The sequence below is a fragment of the Panulirus ornatus genome, chromosome 1 (genome assembly GCF_036320965.1).
Source record: "Panulirus ornatus isolate Po-2019 chromosome 1, ASM3632096v1, whole genome shotgun sequence".
Classification (NCBI taxonomy): Eukaryota; Metazoa; Arthropoda; class Malacostraca; order Decapoda; family Palinuridae; genus Panulirus; species Panulirus ornatus.
The window spans coordinates 77911269-77933649 of record NC_092224.1 but is presented as its reverse complement, the minus strand read 5'-3'; the positions used below and the strand labels follow the sequence as shown (position 1 = coordinate 77933649).

At 44.9% G+C, this 22381-nt stretch overlaps 1 protein-coding gene across 3 annotated transcripts in view; it reads right to left on the bottom strand.

The window, feature by feature from the left end:
* The window catches only part of LOC139749877 (uncharacterized), a 189723-nt gene extending 169367 nt beyond the window's left edge, over window positions 1–20356 (bottom strand). The window contains exons 1-2 of one of the 3 annotated variants that reach the window (XM_071664254.1): window positions 20290–20356; window positions 2918–3472 (exon numbers count right to left, since the gene is read on the bottom strand). In XM_071664254.1, the coding sequence (XP_071520355.1) occupies window positions 2918–2919 (2 nt within the window). In that variant the 5' untranslated portion in view covers window positions 2920–3472; window positions 20290–20356. Of the gene's footprint in view, window positions 1–2917; window positions 3473–4706; window positions 4726–20262 lie in introns of those variants that run through there. The other 2 variants (XM_071664263.1, XM_071664271.1) reach the window with 2 other exon arrangements.
* Window positions 20357–22381: the final 2025 nt, after the last annotated feature.

The following is a 22381-nucleotide window of genomic DNA, read 5'->3' as shown; positions in this document are numbered from 1 at the left end:
ACACACACACACACACACGTACGAAAAGGAAACAAACAAAAAATCAGCCCAAAATCTTTGTGTGTGTGTGTGTGTGTGTGTGTGTGTGTGTGTGTGTGTGTGTGTGTGTGTATACTTATGTACAAGTTATGTAAGTAGTTACCGACATGGCCCGGGCAAACCATGCCTCAGTTAAGGCCGTCTCCGGTGAAAGAGAGAAAAAAGAAATTAATCTGGGCTCTGCCAGCGTGTGTACACCTGACCCTTGAAAGAAGGCACATTATGTGAAGTGGAAAAGACTAATGAAGGAAGACAATTCCACAGATTCCGGGAGAAGAAGGTATCATAACAGCCAATCCTCGAGTGGTCGGTCTCCACACACAAACTAGGAAGCAGCGGTCACACGCATGCCATAGGTCCAAACCCTAGGGATGAGAACACTTGCAGACAGTACGGGAGAACTGTGGCCAAAATGGTACCTGTAGGATAGAGAGAGCCACCAGCAACATCCCTGCGTACGGAAAGGAGAGGCTAAAGAGAGGTGATGCCAGGAGAAATGATATGACGATAGGCTTTTATTAACGCTTTACTTAGAAGAGAGGTGGGGGATGAGCCACCCCAGATGTGTGAGTAGTGCTCCACACTTGGGCGAATAAAACTCCTGTAGACATGAAATAGCTGCTCACAAGAAAAATAGCTGCCGCAGAGTGCTTCTCCCACACCTGTAAGCACTGCTTTGTTACCTGACATCCGTTCTTCCACTCTCTTGTTTCATTTACTCTCACTGTCCCATTCTTCACTCTCCATCGGTATCTCTGCACATAAGCCTGTTTTTAAAGCTGACTCACTTCCGTTTTTTTCGTAAAACTTTTATCAACTTCCACACTCACCTTTACCAAGAAATGGTCAAGTACCTAAACTTCTGAGCACGTTCACATCCAACAACCTCTCCTTTGCACACCTGTCGATTAGCATACAATCCAATACTGCTCAGTGACCCCCAAACCCACTTACCCATATGCACATATGTACGCACTTCTTTTTGAGCCGAATGTTTCCACTCATCAGTCTTCTTTCAACACAAAACTTGACAACTCTTCCCCATTTTCATCTATAGCCAGTACCCCAAGTCCCCTCAGTTATACCCTTAATTACTACGTCGACCACGCATTCAGATTCCCAGACACCAAAATTCAACCCCTTTGCATCAAAACCACCAAAGCATTCTCTCAGCTCCATCCCCTCTTCTTCAATTTATTCTCTACCAGTCGCCTAAATACAAAATCACCCACCTCTGGAAGTCTACTTTCGCTCTATCCCACATCAGTCTTGAACTCACTTCCTTATGCTCTTTAACACACTGCAGCAACTCCTTCTTCATCATGTGTGGCGCCCCCTTCCCCTCCGCTCTTGCCCTCTCACTAAATCCAGAGTTTACCCCTCGGACATTCCCAAACCATTCTATCCCCTTCCCCTTCAATTCAGTTTCATTCTGAGCCAGGTCGACCAGTCTCCTTTATTCAGACGTGCTGCCTATCTCTTCCTTTTCCTTATCGTGGTTACATTCACGCACGTCCAGACATCCCAGCTTGAGCCTTCGAGGACAAATTCTCACTTGGCCTTTCCTCTGATCCCGTTTTTGGAAAGTGTCATAATACAGTAAGGGAGGGTTTCCAGTCACCCGCTCCCTCCCCTCTTAATTGCCTCTTACGACCCTTAAAAAATACGTGAGTAGAACCTTTACCTAACCTTTCGCCAGAGTGAATTGATGGTTAACGCTGATTCGCACCACTGTGTCGAATCGAAGAACGATAGGAGACCCCGTCTACGCACGAGCATTGTTTACTGATGATGTGATCCAGCCACGTGAACTGCAGGTACGTGAAAGGTCCCTGGGTTGTCCTCCTGCTTGGTGTGCGGGTGGACGATCGTCACCAAGTCAAGTGATGTGGCGACGAACAGCCGGTGTAGGGAAGCTTAATACTCATCCCTCGGTTGACCTTTGATCTATCCCCCTCAAAATCAATGTTTCCCCTCACGCTCCATCTAGCCCCACGTACCCAAACCCAGCTGTCACCCCTGCTCCTTTGCTCTGCTCTTCTTCCCTCCCTCCCTCTCCCTCCCTCTTAATGGCTATATTTTCGTCTTTTTCTGCAAGATATTTCTTTCATCACTTGGAATCTTGGCATAGTGACTCCATCTCGATTTTACGTGACGGGAACACCTTTTAAAGCCATGTAGGTCAACATCTACCCCTGGTACGATGCACTCATCCAGAAACACAGAAGAAAGACAGAGCAACGAGTCCTTAACGCCTGTGTTAATCGACATCATAGGACGAGCTCTGTGATGTTCCTGAACCATAAGACATCACGGGGGTATTTCTATGATGTTGCTAAGCCGTGTGATAGCACAGCAGGTCTGAGGATGATGGCCTTGAGACATAGGACAACACAGAGCAGGTCCAGTGATGTTCTTAAGCCATTTGACATCATTATGGAACAGTTCCTATGATGTTTCAAGGCCAGATAACATCATTATAGGCCCCACAGTGTTCTTAAGTCATCTCGGAGCTGGTCCTGTGATGTTTCTAAGCTCTTTGACATCATCGAGCAGGTCATGTGATGTTCTCAAAAGCCATAAAACATCATGGAAAAATTTCTGTGACGTTCACGAATGCCGGCCATCAGGATACAAGCCATGTGACACTCCTAAGCTGTGTGACACCGTGAAGTGCTGAGTCATATGACACGACAGGACAGAGAGCTGGCGACATCCTAGTGAGTCTGACATTTTGTTTTCGGTGGAAGTCACTCGAAAAACAAAACAAAAAAAAAAAAAAAATAGAAGAATCAGAGAGAATAAGTCACATGTGGGTCAGAATGGACGCATGACGTCACTTCTCTAAAGAAAACGAGAAAGACAGTGGAGTACTTACATTAAGCGCGTTGAGCAGGTCACAGATCACAGCGGACTAGGCTCTGAGGGCATGAGAGCCAGGCGCCGCCACACCGTCTTGTTCTTCGTCGTTGGCGTCCCAGCAGGCGGCTCTCGGGCTCATCAGCGCCAAGCACCAGGCCCTGTTGATAGCTTCTTATTCTTCGTCAGGCCCTGTGGGGATGGGGTAGTGCCTGCAGATGCGACGTTCAGCAAGCAAACAGTCACTGGGCATAAGTCGTCTCTACTGTCGGCCGCTGTGGCCTTCGTCCTGGGATTTCTTGGCCTTCATCGTGGAATCTCCTCGCACGGGTCTTCCTTTTGAGTCAGTGTTCGTATCAATCTCGCCTGCGAGCTTTCAGCGACTGCGTTCACACCCGTGGGGTCTCGTCAGTTACCGCGCTGTCCGAAAACAGAGACATCGACCACGGAAGATCCGTTACGCACACGTCATGATCACATTGTTTCGTTCAGCCGTTACCGTATCTCTTCGTCTATGAGGAACGCAAGTCGTATTGGTCTACCAGAGTGACAGATGATTTGACAACGAGAATCACTGAAAAGAATACCAATAATTTATTTGGGAAGATACACCGTCGACCAGCAGTCAATAAGTTATCATCACAGACTACCGTAACATCGATAGATAGATATTTTCCTCTTCAGTCACTGGGCCAATAGAGAGAGAAGAAACCTCAAGGATTTTTTTTATTTTTTTATTTTTTCAAAAGACTTCAAACTCCGCCATCAGAAATGAAGTCGCGATATTTCCAGCAGAACACCTGATTCTCCAATTCCAACTTTTTCCCTCGGCCATCATTATAACTCAGAGCATCTCTTTCACATGTCCCCCCAGTGGACCGTATCTCTCGAGGAGAGTCGCCCTCTCAGCAGTGGTAAATGTAGGTCCCGGGAGCCACTGAATAGTGGCTGGCGGAGGAGGGAGGGAGGGTTTGTTGTTGTGTGGCAGACGTAGCTAGTGGCAACACGCTCCACCACAGACCGTAGGGCAACGAATTCATTTTATATCTCTAATGTGATTGTGGGAGGTGAGGATCGACGCCCTCCACTGATCTTATTGAATACCCGACGTTTCTGTTTACAAAAATATGTTTTCAGCTGTTCAGTTCACCTCTCCAGTTGATAATATCTATCAATCTATTTGTCTATATACCAGGAACCCCAGGAGCGCCTGCAGATTCAAGGCCGCGCTTCACTAAGTAGCAGGGACAGGACGGACTCCTTTGAAGCGGGAAGTTCTTCGACAGGACTGTACTCTCTCGTCAACTGATGATGGTACTTCCTCACCAAATTGTGACTTCACTCGCGGTGTAACTTCAAGCGAGCGCAGTCTAAACACACACACACACACACACACACACACAATAATAATGATAAATATCTTATTCATTTATGATTACCCCAGGACCAATTTATTTGTAAGAGTTCTGGTGTTACTGAGCACCTTTTTTAAAGGCTACTGGAGCCCAAGGCTGCGCTACTTCCAGTAGCAAGGAAATGTTGACTCCCTTGGAGTGAGAAGATCTTTAACGAGATTTAACCCCTAATGATATAAAGCCTCACCAGGAGGAATCGAACCCAGTCCTACCTCGCGGCAGGTCGCTACACTACCCATTAGACCACGAGGCGACAAAAGCTTTCCATCTCAGACCTGCCAGTGGTGCATGAGAACCCCCATCACCCTCTCATAACCTGAGAGGTTAGGGAAGGCTCACGCTCGTACGGGTCATGAAATCAATCCTCCAACACTACGGTAAAGCTTATCATACCTGTAACGTACACTGGGCACAGGGTATAGACGATGAAGATTCACCTATGGGCGAGGAGTGATTCGATACCAGTCCTTCCGCTCGGTAGGCCGGTATGCTGGATCACGAGGTGACAGAAGTGCGGTAGGACTGGGTTCGAATCCTCCTCGCCCATGGGTAAATCGTTGTCATAAGTGGTGGGATGAGGAAGTTAAGATTATGGTGAAAGAGAAAAGGGAAATATATGGGCGTTCCTTCCAGGGAAGGGGCGCGAGTAATTAGGGAAATTTACAAGAGAAAGCGTCGGGAAGAAGGCGCAGGGGCTGAAAAAGAGGGCAAACGAGAATTGGGTTGATCGAGTACCAGAAACATCTGGGAGAAGAGAAGTTTTCGGAAGAAGGTTTGCAGTGTGAGAAAAAGAGATGACATGAGACCATTAGTGAAGGGAGTAAATGAGGAGGTGGTAACAGATATAGTGAAGGGAAACTGAAGTAAGTTTTATGAAGGACTGTTGAATATGTTCGATGTTAGGATTGGTTGGTGTGAGTCTGGCGGTTTGGTGAAAGCCTTACCTAAAATGAAGTGTGGCAAAGAGGCTATTGTGGATGGCATTGCAGCAGATGTTCCTAATGTAAGGTTGACTGTAGGGCTGGGGGCTTGGAAGGTGAATCAGTTACTGTTTACTGATGATCCAGCACTGGTGGCTGATTGCAGTGAGAAGGTGCAGAAGCTAGTTTCTGAGTTTAGGAGAGTGTGAAAGGCGAGATTTGATATCAAATGTGAGTAAAATCAAGGTTATTCTGTTCAACAGAGGAAAAGAGAGAGAGAGAGAGAGAGAGAGAGAGAGAGAGAGAGAGAGAGAGAGAGAGAGAGAGAGAGAGAGAGAGAGAAGTTATTGGCAGTGTGATTTTGAATGGAGGAAGTGAAGTTTTTTACATATCTTGGAGAAGACATAGCAGCGAATGGAACCATGTTAGCTGAAATGAGCTATAGGATGAGTGAGGGGGCCAAACTCTTCGGTACGCTGAGGAATATATGTGGAAAGATGAGTTGATGGTTGTGAGGGCACAGATGGGTATGTTGGATGGCATAGTAGTTCCGACGGTGTTGTATGAATGCGAGGCGTGGGCCTTAGATAAGATAGTACAGAGGAGAGTGAATGCGTTGGAAGTGAAATGATTGAGGTCATTAGGTAGTGTGAGGAGGGTTGATCGAATAAGGAATGATGAGGTGAGCGAAAGGTGAGGTGGTAAGACGAGTATGTGTGAGACTGCTCAAAAGGATGTGCCGAGATGGTTTGAGCATATGGAAAGGGTGAGTTAGGAGAGGATGAGTAAGATGGGGTATAAATCGGAAGTGGAGGGAACAAGGGAAATAGGGAAACCAAGGAGGACGTTAAAGGAGGGAGTGAAAGACGCCTTGAGTGCTCTGGGCTTGAACATGCAGGAGGGCGTGAGACATGCAAGAGATAGGGCGAAATGGAGCGACATGCTAAACAGGGACGACTTGCTGTCAGAGGCTGAGTCAGCGCATATGAAGTGTTCGAGGGGAACCGCGGTAAGCTCTGTCTGTAGGGCCTGGTTGTTTATAAGGGGCTCTGGTTTCAGTAAATTATACATGACAGCTAGAGAGTGGATGTGAGGAAATGAGGCCATATCTCGTCTCTTCCTGACGCTAATGAGGGAAAAAGCGAACAAGTATATATATATATATATATATATATATATATATATATATATATATATATATATATATATATATATATATATATATATTTTTTTTTTTTTTTTATTTATATATATATGTATACACGTTTTCTTTTGACATGTAGGTTTTTTCCCCTTCCTTCTGCACAAGTTAGTGTACTTTATTTAACCGCTTTTCTTGTCGCTCTTTTGTTTCATCGACTCTGACAACGGGAAGAATTTCATTTAGACTTTCTACTGCTTTGTGCAATGTTACGCACGCTTCTACTACTGTGACTACCCAACTGAATGTTATTCAAAGAAGATCCATCTCATATCTGTCCACCATGCCATCCCAGCTAATCGTGTCAAGGTCGTTACGAAGAAGCTTCTTCAAGCTTGCTTTTCTGAGATCCTGTTTCCTTCACGACCATCGTGGAGACTAACATTAAAAAAGAATACTGGAAGCTAAGAGTTGATATCACGTGTAAAATATTTTTTTCTCCCAGTTGGGACATTACTGAGTCTATCCCCGGTTGTTGATAGAATTAAGTCCTGTACATTCATGTCATCAATAAACTTCTCAAGGGAATGCCTTAAGGGACGAATACGCAGGGCGTTCGAATCCATGCTCAAACATAAGGAGAAAGGATTCTCACCACTTTTGGCGTAGGAGTGTTGACATCATCCATCCCTATACCTCTAGCCAATCCCTTTAACGTCCTTAGTATTGGAGTTATTGTTCCCAGTGGCAGAAGAAGACTCATGTTCTCGTCTTACGAGACATGCAAAAAAGAAGTACGAAATGGATTGTTGCGGCGTCTGAAAGTGATAGCAGAGGGTGTTGAGTACGTGTACATGAATGCCGTTCAAAATGCATGGAAGCCTTAGCTTATAGAAGGCTGCAGTTGCTCAATAGCATCAGCAGGGATAGCGTAATTCATTTATAAGGTCACGTAAGTTAACTTTCACAGATTCATATTCATGAAGCGCCATGAATTGCAATTTGAGTTTTTTCGTGTGTTAACTGAGACGGCAGAGGTAACTGAATGCCCTAACCAAGGCCATCTCATTAACGCTATATATATATATATATATATATATATATATATATATATATATATATATATATATATATATATATATATATATATATATACTTATATAATCATATTTGACCGCCGTTGCCCTCATTAGCGAGGTAACGCCAGGAACAGACGAAAAAAAAGGCAGCATCTGCTCACATCAATTCTCTAGCTGTCATGTGTAATGCAACAAAACCACAGCTCCCTATCCACAACCAGGTCCCATAAACCTTTCCATGGTTTACCTCGGACGCTTCACACGTCCTGGTTCACTCTACTGTATAGCAAGTCAACCTCTAAATACCACATCGTTCTAATTCACTATATCCCGTGCATGCCTTTCACCTCCTGCATATTCAGGCCTCGGTCGCTGAAAATCTTTTTCACTCCATCCATCCAGCTCCAATTTGGTCTCCTCCCTCTCCTTGTTCCCGCTACTTTTGACACATATATATATATATCCTCTTTGTCAACCTCTCGCTAATGCTTTCCGTGTGTCCAGACCATCTCAGCACACTCTGTTCAGCTCTCTCAACCACACTTGCTCGATCAAACCACCTCACACCACATATGGTCCTCAGATTCAACACCTCCACACATGTGGTCCTCAGACATTTAATTTTCAACACCTCCACCCTCGTCCACGCATCCTCACATATAGCCCATGCCTCACATCTATATAACATTGTTGGGATTATTATACCTCCAATCATATCCATTTTTGCCTTTCGAGATAACGATCTCTCTTTTCACCTGTTCCTCAATGTTTCCAGAGCTTTCGCCACCCTCCTCGATCATCCTATGATTCTCTCTCTCTCTCTCTCTCTCTCTCTCTCTCTCTCTCTCTCTCTCTCTCTCTCTCTCTCTCTCTCTCTCTCTCTCTCTCTCCCTAGCCTAAGCTAGGTGCCCAGTTGATCGACCAGACCTCTATATGGGAGGATGAACAGCTAGGTTAACGCTGGACTGACTGCCGCGACCAGGATTCGACCCGATGCGGGATCGGCTCGCGAATGCGTCGCGGTCATCAACCGTAAATGCGAGAATATCGAAGCAAAATAAGAAAAAAAAAATTGTCACTCGGAAAGTCACAATTTGTTGAGTGCAAGACTTAATTTCTTTTTTTTTTCTCTAGGAAGTATGACCCAGCTATCCATGAATTATTCGTTACTGGGCTCCACCTGCATGTGGCAACACCGCGAGTGAAAGTTACAATTGACAGGGGTCGTATCACCATCAGTGGACGACACTTAGTCTGGTCTCGTCACGGAAGTTTTCATATCAAAGGAATCCATCCTTTTCCTGCTAATGAAAGTAGCACAACCTTGAAGCTGTAGGAGGCCCCATAGAAGGGTCCTGAACTTAACAAAGTGCCATATATATTTGTATATCTGTGTGTGTGTGTGTGTGTGTTGATTTATCGCAGTTTATTACAACTGACGAGAGCAGAGGCAAACATGCCTTAACGGTGACAAACTTGGATGAAGGTAAAGTAAGGACGTTGAAAAGGACGAGTAGATTAGATGACACCTCCTCAAGTTGGAAGTCTGTAGGAAAAGACAGAGAGAAAAGTAGGAAGAGAAGTCCACAGCTTCGCTTTCCTTGGAGAGAGAAAAGGGATCACAACGGCATATCTTCGTGTGGTGGGTTACCTCACCGAAGTTATGAGAAGCAGCAGCCAGCCGTGTGTGGCTTGGGTGCTGCTGGGACACACGAGGACAGCTCAGGAGAGCAGTGACCGAGATATAAAACCTGTAGAAGAGAGAGATAGAGATAGATAGATAGGTAGATAGATAGACATAGATAGATAGATAGATAGATGGATAGATAGATAGATAGAGAGAGAGAGAGAGAGAGAGAGAGAGAGAGAGAGAGAGAGAGAGAGAGAGAGAGAGAGAGTCGGCAACATCGTGGTGGACAGAAAGGGATGGTTGAAGAGAGGTGAGAGCCGGAGAGTTATACGAGGCGGAAATCTTTTGATTCCATTCTGGCTAAGAGAGAGGTGGAGGAGGAAGTACTACCTCAGATATGCGAGCAGTACTCCATATTAGGCTGAATAAGACCACGCTACAAAAGGGGATTAGCTGCTCAGAAAAAGAAAAAAAAATAACTGTGGCACCTCTACATCACTCCGAGCTTTTGGGAAGCAGGTATTGTAGCGTTATTATGAAGGGCTTCCAGGCTAGAATGGGGGATATGTTTATGCTCAAGATAGTTTTTTGTTTGTTATTGTATGGCTAAATCCTAGTGCGTTGAACGTTAATAGTGTAGGGGTGATGAGATTTAGAACTATGCATTGGTAGGAATAGCGTTAATGCACTCATTCGTATAACGAAGTTGCTGCTTCCCGATTTCGAGAAGTCAACATTGAGAGAGAGAGAGAGAGAGAGAGAGAGAGAGAGAGAGAGAGAGAGAGAGGGGGGGGGGGGGGGGCATTTTTAGCAACAAGATATGAGTGAGTATTGGAGTAGGGAGAGGAAGGACGAAAGTTGAAGTGTGGAGTGTTGAATCAACGGCGTAAGAATGACTGGGGGATGGAGGTATAGACATGCCATCTGGGCCATACACCTGGCCCACTTGCACATGGAATTGTAGTCAGAAGAACCGTGCGCGCGGAAAATATATGGGAGGACATAGGTTCAGTTGGAGGAGGTAGGGGAGGAGGGTTGAATGTGGAATTATCCAAAGTCGAGCCCAAGGGAAGTAAGGAAATAAGTCACCGAAAAGATTGGCTTTATCAGTAGGGAAGTTAGCCATTGAAAGATTAGGTTGGAGAAAGTGGAGGAGAGGTTGATTGGCACAAGTTAGTGAAGACGTTTGTGGTTAAGGCCCAGAGAGAAAAACATATCAGTGGAAGTGTAAAGACGTACTAGACCACAACGAATGATAGCTTTGTGGCCGCATCTGCCACAAAGCTGACGAGGCGGATATCTTGTCAGATCATCAGAGAGAACGTTGCAAGTCTCAACAGTGATGGTTGAGTAAAGCCCATAATTCATTATTAGAACACCAAGATCAGCAACCTCGCTACACACATTACCCTGACCCGGGACCACAGCCCACTCAGGAGAACCATTATGATATACAGATGTTCACACCCTGACCTCACACCATGGATTACGTTGGCATTACCTCAGTCTCAGTACCCAGGGCACTGGTAATGCGCCTGCAGGAAGGTGATCCTAAACAGCCTATGTTCCACGAGTGTTACGTATAATCACCCTTGAGGACCTCTTAATGGTGTTACCCATGATGTCTTTACATAGGCTCTTTACAGCCCAAGACCGCGCTACTTCCAGTCGTAGGGAAATGTGGACTCTTGTGGTGAAAAGGTCTTTGATAAGACCATAGTCCTGTTGATACAGCTTCGCCCAAGGTAACTCTTCACACGCGATGTAAACTCATGTAGGCGGAACCCCAAAAAGATGTGGACAGAAATGAAAGTGGATTTCCAGAGGTGTGTGATTATTAATGGGACAAGAGAGGACTGAGGAAGAGGGGCGAGTCATTTGGGAGGAGGTGAGTGAGTGTGTCAGCAGTTTTTGATGCGAGAGATCGGGTATTAGTGATGGATGAGTTGAATGCGTAAGTGGTAGTTGAGGGTAGAAGTGAGGGGCATGGGACATTCAGTGATGCGAATGGAAATAGTGAGCCGCTTGTGGAGTTGTGTACTACGTAAGAACTGATAACTGCATGTATATATGGTTTAAAAAGAGGGACATTCAAAATCATGCGTGAGTGAGGAGGAAAGATGGCAAGCAGGCATTATTGGATCACGTAATAATAGATAGGCGAGTAAAAGAGAGGCTCATGTACGTGAATATGTTGGGAGTGGCAACTGCTAGGATGGCTGCTCATTACCTGGTGAAGGCGAGGGTGAAGATTAGTAGAGGCTTTCAGGTCAGAGGAAATGATGTCGGTGACAAGAAAGTAGTGAAAGTAAGTGAACTTGGAAAAGACGTTTGTGTGAAGAAATACTTGGAGATATTGAGCGTAGAATGGCAAAAGTAAATAGCAAGTGAAACTATGGGAGTGGGTGAGGAATGGGATTTATCTAGGGAAGCAGTGCTGATTAATGGGAAGAAGTTCGTGGCCTGTGTATAGAGGGAGGTGGGCAGCTGAGGCAGGGTAGTAAGTCGTGGGATGACGAAGTTAAATTGCTAGGGAAAGAGAAAAAAAAAAAGGTGTAATGGCGATATTTACAGAAAAGGAGTGCGTGTGACTGGGAGATATAGAAGAGAAAGTGGCTGGAGGTCAAGAGTAAGGCGCAGGAGCTGAAAAAGAGGGACAATAGAAGTGAGCGAGTATTAACAAACTTCAGAATAAAAAAATGCAATGGAAGGAGGTTATTAGCGTGAGAAAAAATATGAAAATAAATTGGGACACTTGAAGGTGGTAACAAACAGAGATAAACTGTAAGGGAATGAGTGTTTTGAGGGACTGTTGAATGAGTATGACGATAGGTTGGTGGATGTGGGATGTTTGGGATGGGGAGTTATGCGAAGTGAGAAAGCTATGGGAGATGAAATGTGAGGAGAGTAGGTGGTAGTGCTGCTGAATTTCTGAGAAGTATGGTGCCGGTTACTTAGGATTGTCAGTGCATCATGTATGGATCTTGGTGCGCTGCCTGAGGATTGGCGGAAAACATGTTTAGTGTCACTGTATATAGGCAAAGGGGGACAAAGGTGAATGTTTATACTACTCAGATTTTAAGTTTTTTTGAGTGTGTCTGGTAATTTGTATGCGACACGCTGTCAGTTTGCTGAACCAGGGCATATGAAAAGGCTATTTCTTCGTTTCCTCCTGGCTCTATCTCGCTTACGCGGGAAACGGCGAATATATATATATATATATATATATATATATATATATATATATATATATATATATATATATATATATATATATATATATAGATACACACTAAGTGTGAACGAATGTGGCCTTTGTTGTCTTTTCCAAGCGCTACCTCGCGCGCGCATGGGGAGGAGGGGAGGTGCCATTTCATGTGTGGCGAGGTGGCGACAGGAATGGATGAAGGCAGCAAGTGTGAATATGTACATATGTATATGTGTATATGTCTGTGTATGTATATGTACGTATACGTTGAAATGTATCGGTATGTATATGTGCGTGTGTGGGCGTTTATGTTTATGTGTATGTGGTTGGGTTTGTCCATTCTTTCGTCGTTTCCTTGCGCTACCTCGCTAACGCGGGAGACAGCGACTAAGTATGATAAATATAAATGAATAAATAAATGAATATATATATATATATATATATATATATATATATATATATAAATAAAATAGTTCTTCCTCTTTTTTCATACTTGTTCGCTGTTTCCCGCGTGGCAAGGTAGCGCCACTAATCCTCGAAGGATGACCTCATTTGTTCACATCCGCTCTCTAGCTGACACGTATAATGCACCAAAACCAGAGCCCCCTGCCAAGAGCAAGCCCCACAGACTTTCCTTCGGTTTCCCCTGATCGCTTTATACATCCTGGTCCAACCCATTAACAGCAGACCTGCAGTTTTTCCCCAAACTGATGCATTTACCTCCTTCACCACCTCATGCATACACAGATTAAACAGCCACGGTGGCATCAGACATCCGTGCCGCAGATCCACCTTCACCTGGAATCACTTACCCTCCACTTTCCTGCACACACACACACACGCCTTACTGTTTTGATAAAGACTCCTCACTGCACCTTATAGTTTTCCTCCCACACCATATATTCGTATCACCTTCCATAGAGCATCCCCACCAACCCTATGATATGCTTTGTCCAGATCCATAAATACCATCATTTAAATCCCTCTGATTCTCTATGTATGTATAGCCACACCGAACACTGGCTCATCCAGTAGTATTCAGTCACCCCTTTATCCCTCGACAGACACGAATCCATCGTCCACCCACCGCCACGATGAGTGGCCAATCACTATCGACTCAACAAGACACCAACTTATCTGACCATCACATGCGACACACACACGCCCACAAGATATTCACTCCCCAACCACTAACATCAACGCAATAATAATGAACTAAATGCCTTTCAGAACACGTAGTGATACCAAATATGAATAAGGAGAAGACTCTTTCAGTATCCTCTGCAGACAATTCATCCGCTTCACCCTAAACTACGCCCCACCTGCCTGTTGATTCACCGTCTCAAAGGCATGTATATATAACACAGCTGCAAACCGTATACAAGACAGAGCTCTCGGAACAAACTCACTGGCTGCTTGCCAATACAGAAACACCCACACACTGAAATGAAGTCCTCCCAATACAATCCCACCACAATATGCTCGGTACTCGGTTCTTTGCTGCTGCAGCAGCTAGATCCCTGCCACCCAGACCCCCTCAATAACTAACCATCATCCCCCACAGTGAAATAAAAAAGCTTATCCCTATACTCATTGATCACCCCAACCATCAAATGCAACACTGAACAAAAATTGTCCACAGCGAAATGACCCAACAGACACTTAAGCAACCACCTTCACAACCCGGGTCATAAACACCACCACACCAGACAGAGAACCATGTGAAACCACACTCCCCAGACGTTTACATTCTTCATCGAGGTGTGTCAGAATGAAGCCCTTGTTGTGCAGGCTTCCAGAAGTTGGTGTTAGGTGGTGCGTGGGATGCAAGCTTGGTGGATGCAGTTGTGGGTGGTTGTACAAGTTTCCACAGACGATGTCGATGGTGGTGTCTGTGGTTATGCGTTGGTTCCTCCCATGGAATACAGTGTCCTACAGGATGATTCAAATGGTATCCACGTACTGTTGATACGTCCATGGCATTTACGTCGTCATCAGAGATGAAACAAACCTGGACCCTCTCTCAAGACAGCCACGGAAGATAACTCGGTTCTGAAATTCACTCATGAACTGAGCGTCAACAACAAGATGCCAGACCCTGATGTCATGATGAATGGCAGTACTGACGACCACGGCAGATGTCTGCATGCTGCTGATGAATGTCATCATCGCTACAACAAAACTGGAGTTATGAAAGCAGTGCCGCACCCGACATGCAAGACTACATTTAACTGGCTTGTCTTTCGAATAGAAATACAACGGATCAAACAGACCCTGATCACCGACGGCTACAGGAACTCCGACCTCGAGAAACAACCAAGATACTTTATGCGCAAAAAAACTCACATCGTCAGAACCTCCAAGCAACACAACAACACACACAATATATTTCAAACAGGTGTCAGCTGTCTAAAAGACAGAAGAACGTATACTACGAGACATCTTCTCCAGAAACATGAACCAAACAACACAATACGACAAAGTTAAGCTAGTTTTCTGCAACAGAAAAAGGGATAAAACAAGCACCTTCATCATGAACGACTAGCTAAATAAAGAACAAGACACGCTACAAGAAGCCAACGTAATTGATGAACTCAAATGTGAACAAAGAGACTGTGAGCACTTTACCAACATGACCTACGCGATAACTACGAGGTAAGCACAACCTATACATCGTCCAGAAGACTTACCCTAAACCTGCAAGAAGGTTTCGTCCATATACGTGTCACCACGAAGCGTAACTCTACCCGCACTTGAAAGCCAGTTGTAAAATCTACGCTGTGAACAAGTCACAAGACGCCAACACATCGCCGAGCCACTGATAATCGAGGATCAACCTAATGTCAACAACCAGAACACAGGCCAGGACAGGATACTACATCTACATGCCCCAGCACCACGCAACAGCCAATGAGCCCTACATGCCCATCTATATGTAGGTATTACCAGACCTTCTCCGCATACCGGCTCCACTGACCTCTCCACACGCTCCTGAAGATGATCTGACGGATTTAGATCGAAACTTCATGCCAACCCTTGGAGGTATCTTGCACAACCTTCCCAGCCATATGATTAGAGATAAAAGGCAACGTGAAAGATTCAAAAAAAGAATCTAATAGAGAAATTTAACTCCAATCAACCATACATACACCCGTCTGAAACCAAACTCCCAGACACATACGAGTCACACTCTTACGCTTATACTGTAGACGCCTGCCATCACTGCAACACTCCAACATATCCCAGTACCCTTGATACCCACGATATCTACCATAAAGAGGACAGCGAGTATTTATTACTAAACTGCCCTGCATACTTTGTCATAGCCGCACATACAACATGACAACACTCTAGGACCTTTGGTCCCCACCAGTGGACATGGCTAGCTTCCTGAGTGCTGCAGAGCTTCATAAGGATAGAAGAGACTCATTTGGCAAGAAGCAAGTCACTCACTGTGGGTTCACCTTTCAGACAATATGACGGAGTTCCTCAAGGCACTGTTCTCTCTCCAACCTTCTTCAGTACCTTTCTCACACGACCTCCCATTACCTCCAGCAAACTACAAAGTGAAGGTTCTTCCATATGCAGATGACCTCTTACTCACATTACAACACCCTGACACTACAAAAAGAACAGTAGCTCACCCAGAAAAGAATATCTGCTTCTCCAGAAAAATTTTCAACTACTGTTTTAATCTCAAACAGACACGAATCCAGCTCACACCCTCCAGTCACCTTGAATGTACGGTCACTTCCAGTGAACTAGTTACCAATCATTTTAGTCATCGTATACGACACACACACACATGACATTTATTCCCCAACACAAACAAAATAGATGACCTGAGAGCACTAACTGTCATCAGATTAGGATAAAAAAAAATCTTACCATCCTCTAAAAACAATTTATCCGTTCCACTCTAAACCACGCCTCACCTGCCTGGTCTTCTACCCACTCAAAAGCAAATATTACAGAGCTTCAAACCATACGAAATAGTGCACCAAGAACAATCACTGGTGCCTAACATCCACAAACACCCATCACCTGAGACAATGAAACAAAGATCCTCTTAGTACGATCAAAACATTTTCGGCACTCAGTCCTATGCAACAGCACTAAACCATTGAAACCCAAACCACTCCATGACGAACTGCAAACCCCCACGAAAAAAAAAAATAAATCGTACCTCTGTCTCACTCTATTACAACCTCTAATAGATTATCCCCTAACACCCCCTCCCTCCTAACAAACCATAATACAAACGAAGACATTCAAGCTAAAGTAAAACATTGAGCATTAAACACCCGCCCTCCCAACACAGTTTTAACCTCCACTTACGTCCACATACGTTCACCAGAAGCCACACTCCCCAGACAAACACGCGTCACACATTCCGGTCTTCGCTCTGGGCATCTCCCACCCACCCTTACAACAATACAAACGACGTTTCACTATATCACGGATCCGTCATGCCCATGATACAACAACAAAGAGACCGACCAGTTACGGATGAGTTGCCCTGTTCTCTCCACGCATATACGCACCACACACAACATCACTACACTTTATGACCTATGGCCCCCAACAGGTGGACGTGATCAGCTTCCTGAGCGCTGCCGGAGTGTGTGTGTGTGTGTGTGTGTGTGTGTGTGTGTGTGTGTGTGTGTGTGCGCGCGCGGACTTGGCCTGCATGAGGATACACTAAGAGTGAGAAATCACCTTTGCGAGGTTTAAAGTTGAGAGTATAAAATTCGTCAAAGAACACCTCATTCCAACGGTGTGCATCGTTTCCCTGCTACGGGAAGCAGCGCAGCCTGTGAACTGCAGGAACTCTTGGAAATGGAGTCATACTGATAAGGTAAATGTGTATATAAGTAAACTGATGAAATACATACAAGATACCCCTTAACACCTACGATGTAGCTGCCACAAGAAAGACATTGTACACTCACTACTCTCTCTCTTGCCCTGCACTCTGCACATGGACACAGTCAACATCGCTGCACTTTACGACCTGTGGTCCCGACCGGTAGACATGGCTGGCTTCCTGAGCGCTGCAGGAGTCGTAAAAGACAGATAGGATTCCTGGGGTGATATATATATATATATATATATATATATATATATATATATATATATATGTGTGTGTGTGTGTGTGTGTGTGTGTGTGTGTGTGTAGTGAAGGAAGATATAGATAACCCAAGTTGATTAATATGAACTAACAATTTTACTCTCGTACGCATGATTGATTCCGATGAAAAAAAAAGAAAAGAAAAAAAGAAAATCCATTTGAGCCGAAATAGTATAAAGCGGCGTGTTTTCTGTGTTGTAGTTTGTGTGTCTTGTGTTCAGAGATGGGCACCACACGGAGGTTGTGTGACTCGAAGAGCGAACGTACTTCTCAACCTTGAGCTCGTCTGAAGGTTATTAATAATTAAGATTTACATGCAGGAATATCTGCCTCAGTAGTTGGTATTTTGTTTGTGAAATAAAAGAATAAAGATTTATTCTTTATCGCACTGAAGGATTTATCACTGTGTGATTTTAGCGTCGTCAACTTGAGTGAGTGAGGGAGGAGTGTTGGGTCTTGTTTATCTCGTGGGCTGTAATGTTATACGAAATTGTAATTTGTTTCCAGAGTTTTAATCTGAAGTCCGAGTTTTGTAATAGGCTTGGAAGATGAGGATGTCGACGGTGTATTACGTGTTCCAGGAGTTTAATAAGAAGCCATGAGAGAAAAATAAAGTTACGAGATTTGACTTGAAGTTTCATGTGCTTCAAGTCTCGTTTTCTTTCTGTATCACTTTATGACGCCTGCATGAGTCAAGTCAGCGTGTTCGTGTGATCGAGTACGCATAGCGTGACCCGCCTGCCTTGGTTCCTTCAGAATCTATCTCCTAGTGTGACGTTTGGGGGTGAGTAAAACTGACGGTGTGACCCGCAAGTTCTATTAAAACTTTTAATGTGACCCTCAAGTCCATTTTTAAAGTTTTCGAGTGATCCGTGACGCATGGAGAGGAAAAAAAAAAGGAAGTTTTAGTTTAACCCGTGAATCTTTATAAAAGTTTTAAGCGCAACCCACAGGTTCTTTAAAGTTTTTTGAGCGACATGCTTTTTTTTTTGTCTGAACTTCAGTGTGACCCTTTGGAGCTTGAGGGTGTAGATCAGAACTTTTACCGCCATCATCAATAAAACTTTGAGAGTGTGACTGAAGTCCAAGAGGTTGAACTTGATCGGCCGGAAAAGAAAAGGTTAATCTGAGATCAAATTCAAAAGCTTTAAGCTGTTCAAAACCTGCGATGCAACTTGTAAGCTTTGTCACAGCTCACAAGCCGTATGCAAACCCAAGCTGTAGTGCGACTCCAAAGCTTTATGCAAAACCGAACTCCTGGGGCGACCCATAACCTTAAAAGCATTAACGCCAGCCAGAATTAGCTGTTGGACAACACAAACTCCAGTGAAAGGCAGAGTATTTTAGTGCACTGCAAGAGCTTTAATGCACGTCAAAAGTCGTGGAACAACTCAAAAAGCTGCATTGCAACTTGCAACCCAAAAGCCTCACCACCGCCAAAACGAGCGAGTGCAAGCCGAAAAGAATCCAAAAAGCTTAAAAAAAAAAAGAAGAAACAGTGTAACCCAAAAGCAATTGGCGCATCGTAAAAGCAGCAACGCATCCCAAAATCTTTAGCGCATCCACAAAGCTGTAGCCCAGAGTAAAAGCTTAATGCAAACCAAAAGCTTCAACATGACCCACATGTTTTCGCGGGACTTCAAAGTCTCTTGTAAAGCAAATGTTGAACCAGACTCAAACGCAGCTGCAAGGTTGACACAAGCGTTCAGAGGTTCACTGTGGCCGACCTAATGAATCACATCAACATACATTAACTGATATGTCTTCGGAAGGGTTCCAGGGACGACCACTGTATACGGACACAGTGACTATAGTGCTGAGAGGTTGGTTGGTTGGTTGGTTGGTTGGTTGGTTGGTTGGTTAGGCCTCATGACTGTCAACTGCCCGGGTCATTAAGGCCGTCAGTGTGTCAAGCCACCTCCTCCACAAACCGAATAAATCAGAGTGAACATCAAGTGGATATTTCTAGTAATCAAACGTACGTTTCAGTCCACCGTGGATGTCGACACGGTTGTTTCGCTCACGACACTTGTGTTGTGACATAGATCAAAGACACTGGTGACATACAAACAGACTCGGCATCTGTGTGTTTTGACGAACCGTCTTCCACGATCAGCTGCGGAAGACGTTATGGTGGTGTTGTCTTACTTCACATGGTGGACTCGAGCGTACGTAAGTTCTCCGTCCGTCAACGCAAAAGTTTCATGTTGCCACTCACTCCCGTGCGTAAGGCGAGTAGCCAAGGAGCACATGTATGCGTTCAACTCATGAGTGGTCATCGGAAACCTGCGTACAAACGGGACATATGGTTATCACACATATGATTATCACACATGATGACCCGCTGCTCCGTCAGTGAACCCAAGAGGAACCTATGATGAGCCAAGAGTTACTTGCCATGTTTCTGTAGATATTATTTGCTTTAAAAAAAAACACACAAAACAAGTATTGTTAAAAAACCACACACACCAACAGGTCCCGGGAGATGCAGAGAGAGACAGAGCCCCGCCCGCCCTCCACACCAAACACCTACAAAGCCTTTCACACTCTGCACACCGTCAGTAGGTTGTCACTCTTCGTTCGCACACTGCTGGGAGACTGGCAGAGGAAATTCATATATATATATATATATATATATATATATATATATATATATATATATATATATATATATATATATATATATATATATAGATACATATATATGTACGTGTATTTTTCCTTGAGTTCACAGAATCACACGCTGTTCATGGTGGGTGAGTCATGGTTTATCAGAGCTTGTGGAAGGGTTCTGTCTAGACTAGGGAGAGAGACAGAGAGAGAGAGAGTGGGGGAGAGACGGTTCAGGATGGATGTGCCGCCACTACCCAGCGTCCAGCAGGCACACTGATGGGAGCGTCACCGACTGCCCGCGGCCACGTCACAGCTTCACTAGAGCCGATGCTGCAGCCCTAGCCCAAGCCCGCCCCGACTCCCTCACCGCGCATGAGCAGTAGTCTCCCCTTCGTCCCACCACCTCCACCCTGATCTCTCCTATCTCCCCTCTCTTTCCCTCGGTTCCTCTCGTTTATTAACTCTTCTTTTTCTCTTATTCCTTTTTCGTAATTATCTTTTCATGTCTCCGTCGCATTTCTTCTCCCTCCTGACGCGTATCTTACTTTTTGAATGTCTCCTTATCTTTAGTGTCATCCTCCTCTCCTCTTTCCCCCCCCCCCCCGATTCCTTGTTTCCCCTCGTAACTCCTCCTTTACTCGCATCTACTCATCCCGTGTCATTCATCGCCCTCGTGCCTGCGTTAACCACCATCTCCGTCACTGCCAAACGCCACACGAGCACAGGCACCGCTCACCTCACCAGGAGCATGGCACTCACGGGTACGCCTCAAGACTCACTACTGTCAGGTGTGGCTCTCTTGCGTTGGCAGTACTTCCCGGGTCGTGCCGTCACCAACACTGCCGTCATCCACCACTGTCACCTCCTCCACCAGCAGACGTGTCCAACACTTATCATTTCTGCCACTGGCAACACCACACCGCCTGTATCTCTGTACCACCATCACTGTCATCGTCACCATTGCCACCATTGTCATCATATATATATATATATATATATATATATATATATATATATATATATATATATATATATATTCTTTTCTTTTTTCTTTTAAACTATTCGCCATTTCCCGCGTCAGCGAGGTAGCGTTAAGAACAGAGGAGTGGGCCTTTTTTGGAATATCCTCACCTGGCCCCCTCTGTTCCTTCTTTTGGAAAATTAAAAAAAAAAAAAACGAGAGGGGAGGATTTCCAGCCCTCCGCTCCCTCCCCTTTTAGTCGCCTTCTACGACACGCAGGGAATACGTGGGAAGTATTCTTAATCCCCTATCCCCAGGGATATATATATATATATATATATATATATATATATATATATATATATATATATATATATATATATATATATACTACACAGAGCTGCTATAACCTCTTCCCTCCTCACCATCACCAAGACTACGACTTCTCTCATCACCATCACCACTGTCTTATGCTCTCCTGCAGCCCACTGGTACCAGCGCATCCTGAAATAGAACAGAGAGAGAGAAAAAAAAAATCTGCTCCTTAGATACAGATCACAGCTCTCTCTCTCTCTCTCTCTCTCTCTCTCTCTCTCTCTCTCTCTCTCTCTCTCTCTCTCTCTCTCTCGCTCTCAGCCAGACGTCGGTAATTGAACTCCCGTTCCTTTATTCCCCTTGGGCAAAAATCGCCGTCGTTTATGGTTTTCTGCTTAAAAACAGCATTAAACCCTCGGCCGCTTTTGTGTAGAAAAGCTTCGTACCAAACGCCCTATTTCCCTCTTCTTTTTTTTTTGTTCTTTCTGTTTCGTTCCATTGTCGTTTCAGGTCAGTGTTTATAGCTCGGGTTCCGTGCGGACCATCCCCCCCCCCCCCCCCCCCCCACACACACACACACACACACACACACCTTCAGTTGTGGTTATTCATAGGTTTTCCCCTGAATCCCGACCCCCCCCTCGACACACACACACACACACACACACACACACCTCTGTTGTACGGCATTGTCTGCGTTCAACCCTGCATGGTGTTCATGGCACAGTATCATCCTCACATGGCAGCCCCACCATGGCAGCGACTCCGTGATAGGACGCGATTACATACAAAAGTCAATCTCTCTCTCTCTCTCTCTCTCTCTCTCTCTCTCTCTCTCTCTCTCTCTCTCTCTCTCTCGTGGCCTTCCTTACTGCTTGGTCTGCTGGGCCAACCGCACGGAAAGAGTCGGGGTGTGTATGTACGTCTACCTCCAGCCATCGACACAGATCTCTCATGGAAATGAACACACCAGTCCGGAAAATTATGGAGACGACGAGGTTGACGGTGTTGGGTTGTGAGTCGCTTTATCTGGGCTTTAAAGGCCCTCAAGGTTATCACCACCTCCAGGA